This window comes from Coenobita brevimanus, chromosome 3 (genome assembly GCF_032717465.1).
Source record: "Coenobita brevimanus isolate Jiangsu-jjx chromosome 3, ASM3271746v2, whole genome shotgun sequence".
Classification (NCBI taxonomy): domain Eukaryota; kingdom Metazoa; phylum Arthropoda; class Malacostraca; order Decapoda; family Coenobitidae; genus Coenobita; species Coenobita brevimanus.
Window position 1 is genome coordinate 20844374 of NC_136956.1, and position 15454 is coordinate 20859827.

Sequence of the window (15454 nt, forward strand, 5' to 3'; positions counted from 1 at the left end):
GAGAGAGAGAGAGAGAGAGAAAGAGAGGGAGGGAGATTTATAGAAGGGAGAGAGTGGCAAAAGGGTGAGATGTAACCTGAGATATGGCACCTTATGTCAGGGAGTTGGAAGGCTTCAGGGAGGGAGGGAGGGAGGAAGGAATGGAAGGAAAGAGAGAGAGAGAGGAAGGGAAGGAGGGAGAGAGAGAGAGAGGAAGGAAGGGATGGAGAGAGGAAGGAAGGAAGGGAGAGAGAGAGAGAGAGAGGAAGGAAGGAAGGGAGGGAGAGAGAAAGAAAGGGAGGAAGAGAGAGATGGTGGTGGTGATGATCTTGATAATGATGAAGATAAAGGTGATGATTATGATTCTAATGATGACAGTAATATAACAAGAATGAGAGTGGTGATGGTGATGATGATGATGAAAGTGTTGGTGGTGGTGATGATGATGATGATAGAGGTGGTGATGGAGGTGAAAATGGTGATGATGATGGTAGTAGGTTATAGATGAGGGTGATGATGATGATGATGGTGGTGATGTTGGTTGTGGTGATAATGAGGATGATGATGATGATGATAATGATGGCAGTGGTGGTGATGGTAGTGATTGTGGTGATGATGATGATAGTGATGGCAGTGGATGTGGCAATGGTGGTGGTGGTGATGATGGTAGTGATTGTGGTGATGATGAGGGTGGTGATGATGATAGTGATGGTAGTGGATGTGGCAATGGTGGTGGTGGTAGTGGTGGATGTGATGATAGCAGTGGTGATGATGGTAGTGGTAGTGATGATGATAACAGCGGTAGTGATGATGATGGTAGTGGTGGATGTGGCAGTGATGGTGGTGGTGATGTCGGTAGTGGTAGTAATGATGATGATGGTGATGATGGTAGTGGTAGTGATGATGATGATGGTGGTGACTAATGTTTTGTTTATTGATGTCAGCACGGGCGTGGGTCGCGAGGAAGTGATGTCGTCAACGCTGGTGGAGACGGTGTCCATCAATTACGAGGACTTTAACGAGTCTTTTCTCACCTGCGGCACCTGTCTGTGTGAGTGCGCACATGTACACACACACACACACACACACACACACACACCTCATATATAATTCAGTTTAACAATGAGAGAGAGAGACAGACAGAGAAGGAAATAGAGACAGACAGACAAACAGAAGGGTTAATAAAGGCTTGTTTGTAATCTATTTATCCATCACTTTATATATCTATCTATCCAACTGTCTATCTATCTATCTATTCCCAGACGCCTTAATCCTGTAAGGGGTGGCCACAAACAAATCACTTCCATGTCACCCTCTCCCCTGCCATTTTGCTGCCCTGCCCCCAATTCACACCCCTCTCTCTTGTGTACATCTCCATTCCATCTCTCCATCTCATCCTTGGTCTCCCCCTTCTTCTCCCCCCTCCACCTCACTTACATACACTCTCCTTGTTAGTCTCTCACTCTCCATCCCCCCAACTCACACCCTCCTCTCTCATATACCTCTCCACTCCATCCCATTGTCAGTCTCCCCCTCCCTCTCCCTGTCCACTCCATCCTTCCATATCATCCTCAGTCTTCCTCTCCCTCACACCACTCCATATCATCCTCAGTCTTCCTCTCCCTCACACCACTCCATATCATCCTCAGTCTCCCTCTCCCTCTCCACTCCATATCGTCCTCAGTCTTCCTCTCCCTCTCCACTCCATCTCATCCCCATTTATTCCAGGTTCGTTTGATGGGGGGGAGCACACCCCTAAGCTGCTCCACTGCTCACACACGGTTTGTTTACACTGCCTGGCGCGCATAGTGGCGTCACACGCACGCGACGACGGCACGTTCCGCTGCCCAATATGCCGGGAATCCATACGCATCCCATCGGGGGGTGTGGCCGCCCTCCCCCCGTCCTTCCTCGTTAACCAGCTCCTTGACCTGATGTCACGGCAGAGGCGGGAGGTCATACCCAAATGCTCCACACACGCCAATCAGGTAAGACTCCAAACGGGCCACTCAAGGTAATACTCCAGTCAAGGTAATACTCCACACAGTCAAGGTAATATTCCACACAGTCAAGGTAATACTCCAGTCAAGGTAATACTCCACACAGTCAAGGTAATACTCCACACAGTCAAGGTAATACTCCACACAGTCAAGGTAATACTCCACACTGTCAAGGTAATATTCCACACAGTCAAGGTAATACTCCACACAGTCAAGGTAATACTCCACACAGTCAAGGTAATACTCCACACAGTCAAGGTAATACTCCACACAGTCAAGGTAATACTCCACACAGTCAAGGTAATACTCCACACAGTCAAGGTAATACTCCACACAGTCAAGGTAATACTCCACACAGTCAAGGTAATACTCCACACAGTCAAGGTAATATTCCACACAGTCAAGGTAATACTCCACACAGTCAAGGTAATACTCCACACAGTCAAGGTAATACTCCACACAGTCAAGGTAATACTCCACACAGTCAAGGTAATATTCCACACAGTCAAGGTAATACTCCACACAGTCAAGGTAATACTCCACACAGTCAAGGTAATATTCCACACAGTCAAGGTAATACTCCACACAGTCAAGGTAATACTCCACACAGTCAAGGTAATACTCCACACAGTCAAGGTAATACTCCACACAGGCAAGGTAATACTCCACACAGTCAAGGTAATATTCCACACAGGCAAGGTAATACGCCACACAGGCAAGGTAATACAGACATAACCATCGAGAGAGAGAGTGTGTGTGCTATCATCTCCTGTATTAGTGGAGGATGAGTGTAGGATGATGGTGGTGATGATGATGATGATGATAGTGAAGAAGTTGGTGATGATTGTAGTGTTCATTCATACGTTTACATTGGCCTTGATCACCTAATGGCGGCTTTTCATGCTGCTTGATCTCTGGCAGCCTCTCGTCAGTCCCTTATCCCTGAGGTCACACTTTATGACCTCATCCCAGGTCTTTTTCAGTCTGCCTGTCACAGCTCTACCCTCGTTGTCCACACCTCTTACTCACACCCAGTTTTTTATTTTTATTTTTTTTTTGCAAGGAAGAAGGAACCAAAGGCCAGGAGCAAACAAACTGTTCCTTCCAAGAAAAAAACAAAAACAATACAAGAGAGAGCCAAATTCCAGATCCGTTCATTTTGAGATACCTGGACACGCTGCGTTTGATGGAGATCATAGCTAGCAGGAAATACAGAGGGAGACGGTTCCAGAGTTGACCTGTTGCATAAATAGCTGTAATAACGTTCTTGTTCTCCCGTTCTTGCAGGAATTGCTGTTCTGCGAGTCGTGTGACCTTGTGTTCTGCGTTCAGTGCAGTAACGGGTCGCATCAGGGCAGTGCAGCCAGCTATCAACACACAGTCATTCCTCTCTCCATTGCCATCAAACGCATGAGTGAAATTCTTTGCTACAAGGCCAATGAGTGTTATTCCAAGGTGAGTGTGTGTGTGTTTGTGTGTGTGTGTGTGTGTGTGTGCACGTGTGTTATTCCGATTTCAGTCGCCATCAAACGCATGAGCGAGATTCTATGCTACAAGGCCAATGATTGTTATTCCAAGGTGAGTGTATGTGTGTGTGTGTGTGTGTGTGTGTGTGTGTGTCTGTCTGTCTGTCTGTCTGTCTATCTTGTGTTTGTATGTCTGTGTGTGTCTGTCTGTCTCTGTTTGTGTCTGTCTGATCTGTGTATGTGTATGTATGTGTGTGTGTGTCTGTCTTTGTGTCTGTGTAAGTGTATGTATGTGTATGTACCATGATGAAGGTGAATGAATACAGTGAGTGAATGTCAGAAAATGTGAATCATAATGATGGTGATTTTAATGACTGTGCTAGCGACTGAACTACCCATTACAACACCTATGCCAGTTAAACGAGGCCAGCGCTGCGGTGGTGGCCGAACAACACCAACTCGACCACTCGGCAGACACGGCCTTTGAGGACGTCAACCGAGCGTTTCAAAAAGCCATCGACATCATTGAGGCGCGACGAGAGGCAGCCCTGGCCACACTAAGGGCCATGAGGGATGACAAGAAGAAAGTGCTGCAGGTTAGTGTGTGGTGTTTAGTTGGTGGTGGTGGTTGTGGTGGATGATAAGAAGAAAGTGCTGCAGGTTAGTGTGTGGTGGTTAGTTGGTGGTGGTGGTTGTGGTGGATGACAAGAAGAAAGTGCTGCAGGTTAGTGTGTGGTGGTTAGTTGGTGGTGGTGGTTGTGGTGGATGATAAGAAGAAAGTGTTGCAGGTTAGTGTGTGGTGGTGGTGGTGGTGGTGTGGTGTGGTGGTGGATGTGTGGTGTTGTGGTGGTGGTGGTGGTTAGTTGGTGTTGTTGTGGATGATAAGAAGAAAGTATTGCAGGTTAGTGTGTGGTGGTGTTTGGGTGGTGGTGGTGGTGGTGGTTAGTTGGTGGTGGTGTTGTGGTGGTGGTGGTTGTTAGAGGGGAGGAGATAGATTTGTGGCTCTTCATACAGTATCAAGACATGGCAATAGATAGATAGATATATAGTAACAGATGAGTAATATGCAAATTATTTAGAATTGATTAAGAACGAGCGTAAGAAAGTTTAGGATAAGAACTTTTTTTATATGCACCCTATCTTTAATCAGGAAGTGTAGATTAATGTTTGGGTAATTTTGTCCATCAGGAGCAGTTGGAGTTGATAGAGGGGGAGCGTAAGAAGGTTCAGGATGAGTGTGAGGGGCTGCAGTACCAGGTAGAAGTTCGTAACATCACCAAGAAAATTGCTCACCTCAACACCAAGATTGACTCAGTGTCGTCGCTGGTGGAGCCGCGCGAGAACTCCTTCCTGGCCTGGGAGTGCGGCCACAACGATGCCCTGGAGCGGCTGGCCGTGGCGGCCGAGGAGTACGGCCGAGCGGTGACATCGACCACCCTGCCCAGCCTGTGTTTTATGAAGGCCAAGAAGGCTGTGACGCACCTACGCTCAGAGGTGGTGGTGCAGGCGGTGGATTACCACGGGGCCAACCGCACCACTGGGGGTGACCCGCTGGAGGCCAGGGTCACCTCTGAAGGCGGCACAGAACTGGAGAGCACGGTGGAGGACCACGAGGACGGCACGTACTCGGTGGTGTTCACCCCGGAGCGCGGTGGACCACACAGCGTGGCGGTGCGGGTGCTGGGCCGGCCGGTGCGGGACTCCCCCATGCAGGTGGAGGTGCTGGAGGAACACAACCCCGACGTGGTGTACGGCTCCAGGGGCAGCGGACGCGACCAGTTCCTTCAGCCGGTGGGCGTGTGCGTGGACGAGGCCGAACGGATATATGTGGCGGACACGGGCAACTCCCGCATCAAGGTGCTCAGCCCGACCCTGCGAGAGATCCAGCACATTGTGGGCGAGGCGCTGGAGGGCCGCAGTGTGACGGGCCTGGCACGCACCCCAGCCAGCTCCCTGGCCTTTGTCAACTGGCGGCGGCGCACCATCACTGAGGTCACGCCGGCGGGACAGCTGCTGTCGCAGTTCACCCACGAGCTGCTGCAGGAACCCACAGCCCTGGCAGTGGCCCCGGACGGACACATCCTGGTGGCGGACAACGCGGCCAACTCCATCTTCGTGTTCCTGCCCGGCGGCAAGCTGGTTCGGCGGTGGGGCGAGAAGGGCACCGGCAAGGGACAGTTGGGGTCCATTGCTGCCCTGGCCACTGGACCCGATGGGGAGGTGATTGTGGCAGACTCCAGGATACAGGTGTTCTCAATGGAGGGACAGTATCAGCGCACCATATTCCAGCCAGAAGGTTAGCACTACACAACACTGTAACCCTGGCTGTGTGGCAGGCTGGTAGGCAGCAACAGCAGGCAGGGATGCATCAGATTATCACAACAGTATCCTGTACAACTGATACTATAACCTAGGAACCACTGGCACATTAGCTTTGTAGGTAGCAGTTATATTTTTAATTCATAAAATTGAAGTAATTAATTGTGGAGAAGCTGGCAACAAGGAAGCTTGCTATGAGGAATGTACTGCTGCTGCTGCTACTACTACTATGACTATTATTGGTAATGATGATAATTATAGTAATTTAAAATAATGTACTATGATAACAATGCTTGTAACAATTATGATATTGTGTTGATGTTTCAGGCAAGGGTAGTCGAGGTACGTATGGTGGGCTGTGCCTGGACCCGGTTGGACTCTTGCTGGGGACGAGACAAGAACGTACCCACTCGTGCATCCAGGTGTTTGACTACAGCCTGGGCTCGCTCATCTTCACCATCGACTCCACCGAGGCCAAACTGAAGCGCCCGTCTGGCCTGGCCACCACGCGGGACGGCCACGTAATCATTGTGGACCTGGGCAATCACTGCGTCAAGAAGTTCAGGTATATGTAAGGCTGCAAGACTCCTAGGTAAGGTAAGACTCGTGGAAGCAGAAATCAAGATCTGTTTTTCTCATATCTAAACACATTGCAATTGAAAAAACTGCGTATTTTACTTCTCCTAAACACATTGCAATTATCACTCTGTCATGGAGTTGAAGTATGCCATATGCCGTATGAGGGAAGCAGAAAGCAAGATCTGTTTTTCTCATATTTAAACACATTGCAATTGAAAAAAAAAACTGCATATTTTAACTTTCCTAAACACATTGCAATTATCACTATGTCATGAAGTTGAAGTATGCCGTATGCTGTGTGAGGGAAGCAGAAATCAAGATCTGTTTTTCTCACATCTAAACACATTGCAATTGAAAAAAAAATGCATATTTTAATGTACCTAAACACATTGCAATTATCACTATGTCACGAAGTTGAACTGTGCCGTATGTCGTGTGAATGGGTCGCTTGTGTCAAGTTTTAAAATGTGCAAGCCTAATTCAGCACCCATTTTGAGATGCCTGGACACATTGCAATTTAAAAAAACACATATACACTCAAACCTCGATTTAAGGGACCTCCATTTAAGGGATTTTGGATTTAAGGGACTCCATATTCTACCTGACAAATGGACAAGACCATTCAAAAATTATATTTAATGTCTAGGTTATACACATTAATGTGTTTCTTTATACAGTACCAGTAAAATAATATTCACAGTCATATAAATAAGTAAGACAAGTGAAACAGTCACTGCATTTCATAATAAGATTGTCTTTATGTGTGGTAAAACAAGGGACATTTTCAAGTAAGGGACATTATCAAGTAAGGGACATTTTTAAGTAAGGGACATTATCAAGTAAGGGACATTTGCAAGTAAGGGACAAGTTGATTCCCCATTCACTCTCTTAAATTGAGGTTTGAGTGTACTGTATTTTGAGATGCTGTGCAAAATTATAGATCTTTTTCATTGTTGTGTCAAAAAGCTCAGTTGAGTTTGAAAATTCTGATATATAAATGGTAAACATGGAAGCCTAATTCAAGACCCATTTTGAGAAGCTTGGACACATTTGAAAGAAACCGTTTGAGATGACACACTGTGTTTGAAATTAAAGAGCTTTTCATTGGCTGTATTGAGAGAGTGAAAATTCTGATATATAAGGATGAATCATGGAAGCCAAATTCAAGAGCCATATATTTTGAAATGCCCAGATACTACTGAAAAAAAACATTTATTCTGAGATGACACACTGCGTTTGAAATTAAAGAGCTGTTTCATTGGGTTTACTAGGAGTGTAAAAATTCTGATATATAGGTACAAATCATGGAAGCCAAATCAAGAGCCATATATTTTGAAATGCCTGAACACAACTGGAAAAAACATTTATTTTGAGATGCCTGGAAACACAGGATTTGAAATTTTGGACCTGTTTCAGCCCGGTTTCATTAATTTTGGTTTATATTCAATTTTTTTTTAATGAATGGAGGATGCCTGTAATCTGGTATATGGATTATTATCATTATTATTATTATTTATTTATTTATTTTTTCTCCTCCCTCTGTTGTGTTATTTAAAAAAAAAAGTGTAATTATGTTGCTTGTATCATGATTGGAAAATATGGAAGCCAGATTTGAAACTATTTATTGTGCGATGCCTGGACACTTAGCAGTCAAAACACTGGAGGTCATAGTGAGGAGAAAAGACAGCTGCATTATCACACAGAAAATTTAATGTATGTAGAAGGAACAGGAAGGCTTTGATTGTGTGAAGAGAACTGTTTGGAAGATTTTGATTTTGTGAAGGAAACAATCTGGAAATACTGGAGGTCATAATAGGGAGAAAAAAGACAACTGCATTATCACACAGAAAATTTAATGTATGTGGAAGGAACAGGAAGGCTTTGATTATGTGACGAGAACTGTTTGGAAATACTGGAGGTCATAATAGGGAAGAGAAAAGACAGTTGCATTGTCACACAGAAAATTTAATGTATGTAGAAGGAACAGGAAGGCTTTGATTTTGAAGAGAACTGTTTGGAAGGCTTTGATTTTGTGAAAAGAACTGTTTGGAAGGCTTTGATTTTGTGGTGGAGAAGAATTAAATATGGTAGCCTGCAAAATTGTCGAAAATAATTAAGAAAAACAAAGGAAATAAAAAAATATATATATTGTGTTCAGTTAGACATGCTTGCTTACATGACTTTTTATTTTTTTATTTTATTTTTTATTTTTTAAGGAAGAAGGAACCAAAGGCCAGATCCCAGAAGCCTCAGAGGTTGTATGTAGAGGGAAATTCAGTGTCATTATACCAGTATTTTTGGACTTACTATGTTATGATGTAGAAAGGACTGGAGGTCATAGGCAAAGGGAGAGGTAGCTCTGTTATCAGTGTCAGTTTTGAGATTATTATTATTATTATTATTATTATTATTATTTGTTTCGTTTCTTTGTTGCGTTTATAAAGACTCCAACATGTTTGCATACGGTACGTCAGCCTTTGTCATCTAATGGCGGCTTTCCATGCTGCTCGATCTCTGGCAGCCTCCTCCCTTATCCCTGAGGTTACACTGTGACCTTGTCCCAGGTCGTTTTCAGTCTGCCTCTCACAACCCCACCCCCAACGTTCACACTTCTCACCTTCCACACCCAACTGTCATCCCCCATCCTCTCCACATGCCCAAACCATCTCAGTCTACCCTTCCTCATCACAAACCATCTCAATCTACCCCTCCTCATCACAAACCATCACAGTCTACCCTTCCTCATCACAAACCATCTCAATCTACCCCTCCTCATCACAAACCATCTCAGTCTACCCCTCCTCATCACAAACCATCTCAATCTACCCCTCTCATCACAAACCATCTCAATCTACCCCTCCTCATCACAAACCATCTCAATCTACCCCTCCTCATCACAAACCATCTCAGTCTACCCCTCCTCATCACAACACCAGTGCAATTGAATTTTCTCACATCGTGTAATGCATCTAAAACGATCTCATTGTTTACGCACAGTTGAAAGCCGCACCCTCTTGCACGACACTGCCTTCCTCACATCTACTGAACACGATCTTTGTTCTCTGTCTATCTGTCTATTTGTCTGCCTATTGCCAATCACATCCACACCACAATGCTCCTTCACTTCCTCATTTGTCAGTCTGTCTCTCCATATAACTCCACATCCACACCACAACGCTCCTTTGCTTCCTCATTTGTCAGTCTCTCTCTCCATGTAACTCCACATCCACACCACAATGCTCCTTCACTTCATTTGTCAGTCTGTCTCTCCATGCAACTCCACATCCACATCCACACCACAGTGTTCCATCATTTCCTTGTTTGTCAATCTGTCTCCCAACGTATGTCCACATCCACACCACAACGCTCCTTCACTTCCTCATTTGTCAGTCTGTCTCTCCATGTAACCCCACATCCACACCACAATGTTCCATCACTTCCTCCTTTGTCAGCCTGTCTCTCCATGTGACTCCACAGGCTCCTCTTAAATAACTCATTTCCACTGCTCTCACTCTTGACTTGTGTCCTTCCAACAACGTCCAAGCTTCACTTCCATACGTTAGAGTTGGTATCACAATACTGTCATGTAGTAACTTTTTCACTTCCATGCTCACTTTCCTGTTTCTTATCACTGCTTTCAAAGAACCAGCAACCTTTCTTCCCTGCTGTACCCTTTCAAGCACTTCACCCTCCAAACCTCCATCCTTACTCATCACACTACCCAAGTACTTAAACGTACTCACATTTTCCAATTCCTCACCATCCAACCTCGCTGTACATTCACTGACTTCACCTCTCTCAAAGACCATCACTTTACTCTTCCCTACATGTTATAAAGCCTCGTATGACGTGTTAATCTTCTCTTTCATGTTTTTTTCGCAAACCTTTGATATTAACCAGTAAATAACATACAAATAGGATGTGAGGGAGTGTTGTAGTGTGGATGTGGATATGTTAGGAAGGTTGGGAGAAACACATTGAGGTGGTTTGGCCATGAGGAGAGGATGGAGAGCGAGAGACTGATGAGGAGAGTGCATGTGAGTGAGGTGGAGGGGGGGAGAGGGAAGGAGAGGCCAAGGATGAGATGGAGGGATGGAGTGGAGAGGTATATGAGAAAGGGGGGTGTGAGCTGGGGGGAAGGACAGTGAAATGGCGAAGGGACGGGGGGACATGGAGGTGATTTGTTTGTGGCCACCCCTTACGAGATTAAGGCATCTGGCAGTAGATAGATAGATAAATGTGTCAGTGGGTAAGATGGAGATGCCTGGGAGTCTCCTAAGCCCACAAGAGTCCTGGCCAAACTCGTTCCTTCGTAGCGTGACAAGTACTTAAGGTGTGTGTGTTTCTGATTCGTTTTCTGTCGAGGGAGGTGTAATGTAGGGCGTGTAAGGTGTATTTTAGGGTGTACTGGTTCCTTGTTCCTTTACTGCCTCACACACACACACACACACACACACACACACACACACACACACAAACACACACACGCACACACACACAGCCAGAATGTTGTTGTTGTTGTGGAGAATTGGTCCCTGGATAGACATAGATAGATAGATGGATGGATAGATAGATGGATAGGTATATAGATAGATGGATATAGAGGAGTTGCATAAAACACCAAGAAACAGTATCATCATCATCATCATCATCATCATCATCATCATCATCATCATCATCATCATCATCACCACCACCACCACCACCACCACCACCACCACCACCACCACCACCACCACCACCCCTTTCAGTTCAGTTGATGGCCAAGTGTAGTGAGATTGGAAGGCTGGTTTGACTAGTAACCAAGGAGACTCACTCTTGCCTCATAACAAAGACTATGCGAATTACAGGCAAAAAAATAACATAATATTCAAATTTTAAAAGAATGACCAGTTTTTTGGCCATGTGGAGAAGATGGAGGGTGAGAGACTGACAAGGAGAGTGTATATGTGTGAGGTGGAGGGGGGGAGAGGGAGGGGGAGGCCGAGGATGAGATGGAGGGATGCAGTGGAGAGGTATATGAGAGAGGGGGGTGTGAGTTGGGAACAGGGCAGTGAAATGGCAGGGGACAGGGCGACGTGGAGGCGATTTGTTTGTGGCCACCCCGTGTGGGATTAAGGCATCTGGCAATAGATAGATAGACCAGTTTTTTTGGGGGGAGGGAACAAACAAACTCAAAAAACAACAACAACAACAACAAAATTCTTAATGCCTGTACAGTGGCAGTTTAGGGTACCAACTTTTTTTTTTTTAATTATTATTATTATTATTACAGTATTTTTTTTTTTTTGAAAGAAGAAGGAACCCAAGGCCAGAAGCGCGCAAAATTGTTCCCTCCAAGAAAAAACAAAAACAAGATAACCGAGAGCCAAATTCAAGATCTGTATATATGGCGTTTTGTGCGTTTGTTTTGTGTTTGTTTTCTGTTGCCTTATTATTATTATTATTATTATTATTATTATTATTATTATTATTATTTTAGTACTTAAGTGTTATGTTAAGGCTTTGTCTGTTTATATTGGTGTGTATGTGTGTGTGTGTGTGTGTGTGTGTGTTTAGGTGTGGCCTGGTGTATTTATTATTATTGATTCTATTATTATAACTACTATTATTACCGGTACTGTTTATTATTATTATTATTATCATCATCATCATCATCATCATCATCATTATCATTACAGTACTGTTTTACTATATCTACAGTGCTGCTATTATTATCATTATTATTATTATTATTATTATTATTATTGTATTTAGACTGAATGATTGATGCATGAATGAATGTAATAGTAGTACTATCTTTGCTACTACTACTACTACTATTATTATTATTATTATTATTATTATTAGTTATTATTATTATTATTACTATTAGTATTAAGCTTCATCTTTTTTTACATGTTTTTGTATATAGTCTCTCTCTCTCTCTCTCTCTCTCTCTCTCTCTCTCTCTCTCTCTCTCTCTCTCTCTCTCTCTCTCTCTCTCTCATATATTCTTCTATTAATCTTTTTTTTTTTTTTTTTGGTTGCCATGGAAACACACATTATTATTCTTTATTATGAGAGAATAAATCACTTACCTGAGAGTGTTCGTGTGGTGTAAGCTGGAAGGCGATTCTAGAGTTATCTTTAGCATGAGTGGGTTAGTGACAGTTGCTTAGGGATAAGACGGAGGGGTGGGGTGGAGTTGGGAGGATGAAGAGTGAGAGACTAATGAGGAGAGTGTATGTGAGGGAGGTGGAGGGGGAGACCGAGGATGAGATGGAGGGATGGAGTGGAGAGGTATATGAGAGAGTGAGAGAGGTGTGAGCTGGGGGGAGGTCAACGTTATGGCAGGGGACAGGGCAACATGGAGGCGATTTGTTTGTGGCCACCCCTTACGGGATTAAGGCATCTGGCAGTAGATAGATAGATGGATAGATAGATGAATTGACAGATAGATAAATAAATAGATAGATTGATAGATAGATGGATGGATAGATGGATAGATAGATGGATAGAGAGATAGATAGATGGATAGATTGATAGATATATAGATAGGTAGGCCTAGGTAGATAGATGGATGGATAGATAGATTGATAGATAGATGGATGGATAGATAGATAGGTAGGCCTAGGTAGATAGATGGATGGATAGATAGATAGATTGAGATAGATGGATGGATAGATAGATAGGTAGGCCTAGGTAGATAGATGGATGGATAGATGGATAGATAGATAGATAGGTAGGCCTAGGTAGATAGATGGATGGATAGATAGATAGACAATGTTATGGGGTTGCTAGTCTTACCACTCAGCATTCAGGATGGAGGGATGGCAATTTTAGGCCAGGTTGGAGTGAAAGGAGTATAGATAAAAGGGATGAAAATGCCTATCTATCTATTGCCAGATGCCTTAATCCCATATAGGGTGGCCACAAACAAACCGCCTCCACGTCACCCTGTCCCCCACCATTTCACTGCCCTGCTCCCAGCTCACATCCCCCTCCCTCATATACCTCTCCACTCCATCCCTCCATCTCATCCTTGGTCTCCCCCTCTCTCTCCCCCGCTCCACCACACTCACATACACTCTCCTCGTCAGTCTCTCACTTTTTTTTTTAATGCGAGGAAGAAGGAACCAAAGGCTGATCCCATAACCCGTTCCTTCTAAAAAAAAAAAAAAAACAATACAAAAGAGAGCCAAATTCAAGATCCGATCATTTTGAGATGCCTGGACACACTGCGTTTGAAAGACTGGAGATCATAGGAAGTAGGAAATACAGACAGAGGGAGACAGTTCCAGAGTTGACCTGTTGCATACATGAAGGACTGGGAGTATTGGCTAACTTACCTACCTACCTACACTGGAGGTCATAGGCAGTAGGAAATACAGACATAGGGAGACAGTTCCAGAGTTGACCTGTTGCATAAGTGAAGGACTATGACTGGATAGAGGAAAAATGTACTTACGAACGAAGGAAGGGGGAGAGAGATGTACTTACGGATGAAATAGATAGACAGAAAGATAGATAGATAGACAGATAGATAAATATGTACTTACGGATGAGATAGACAGATAGATAGATAGATAGACAGAAAGATAGATAGATAGATAAATATGTACTTACGGATGAGATAGATAGATAGATAGATAGACATAGATAAATATGTACTTACGGATGAGATAGATAGATAGATAGACAGATAGATAAATATGTACTTACGGATGAGATACGAATGTAATGTCTTCATAAGTGAGGAGGAAGGTAGGTAGAAATGTACTTACGGAATAAATATAAATGTTCCTACGAATTAAATATGAGAGATGTACCTACGAAAAATGAGAAAGAAATGTACCTACGAAAAATGAGAAAGAAATGTACTTACGAATGAAATGAGAAAGAAATGTACTTACAAATGAAATGTGAGAAATGTACTTACAAATGAAATATGAGAAAGAAATGTACTTATGAATTTAATGTGAGAAATGTACTTACAAATGAAATATGAGAAAGAAATGTACTTACGAATGAAATATGAGAAAGAAATGTACTTACGAATTAAATATCATCATCATTATCATCATCATCATTATCATTATCATCATTGTCATCATCATCATCACCATCATCATCATCATCATCATCATCATCATCATCATCATTACCATCATCATCATCATTATCATTACCATCATCATCATCATTATCATTACCATCATCATCATTATCATCATCATCATCATCATCATCATCATCATCATCATCATCACCACCACCACCACCACCACCACCACCACCACCACCACCACCACCACCACCACCACCATCATCATCATCATCATCATCATCATCACCATCATCATCATCATCCAATCCTGTGTTGCCCCATGAGGAGCGTAGGAGGCTGGGGCTAGGCAAGTTCGTGCTGACATTTAAGATGAGAGTGACCAGCCTTACTCATCCCTGAGTGGCATTACATGAGCAATAAACCCCAACCATCCCTTGGATATAAACCTGCACCAGCTCTTCAAAAATTCTCAGCTATCTATCTATCTGTCTATCTATTGCCAGATGCCTTACTCCCATAACGGGTGGCCACAAACAAATTCCCTCCATGTTGCCCTGTCCCCTGCCATTTCACTGCCCTCCCCCAAGCTCACACCCCCCTCTCTCATATACCTCACCACTCCATCCCTCCATCTCATCCTCAGTCTCCTTTCTCTGCCCCCTCCACCTCACTCACACTCTCCTAGTTAGTCTCTCACTCTCCATCCCCCAGCTCACCCACCCCTCTCTCATACAACCTTTCCACTCTGCTCCATCTCATCCTCGGTCTCCCTCACTTCACATGAGAGTATTAACCCTTTTCACCTTTCAGTCCAGTTATATCATTTTTATTTTATTTTTTTCTGTTTTGAGATAAATATATGTGCACAAGGGTAGATCTGAAATTTATAGGGTAGATGTAGATATATAGACGAGAGGTTTGGTTATGTGGAGAGAATGGATAACAATAGAGTGGTGAAAAAGGTATATCTGAGAGAATTTGAAGGAGGCGAGGTAGGCCAAGGAGAAGGTGGAGGGATATGGTGGATGAGAGTGTGAGGAAGAGAGGTTTGGAAGTCGGTG

At 43.7% G+C, this 15454-nt stretch overlaps 1 protein-coding gene across 1 annotated transcript in view; it reads left to right on the forward strand.

Annotated features, from left to right (window-relative positions):
• Nucleotides 1–6339, forward strand: part of LOC145394205 (tripartite motif-containing protein 3-like) — an 8653-nt gene extending 2314 nt beyond the window's left edge. Inside the window, exons 2-7 of the mRNA XM_080268198.1 lie at nucleotides 924–1030; nucleotides 1708–1967; nucleotides 3267–3434; nucleotides 3862–4041; nucleotides 4634–5741; nucleotides 6092–6339. Of these exons, the coding sequence (XP_080124324.1) occupies nucleotides 924–1030; nucleotides 1708–1967; nucleotides 3267–3434; nucleotides 3862–4041; nucleotides 4634–5741; nucleotides 6092–6339 (2071 nt within the window). The remainder of the gene's footprint in view (nucleotides 1–923; nucleotides 1031–1707; nucleotides 1968–3266; nucleotides 3435–3861; nucleotides 4042–4633; nucleotides 5742–6091) is intronic.
• Nucleotides 6340–15454: the final 9115 nt, after the last annotated feature.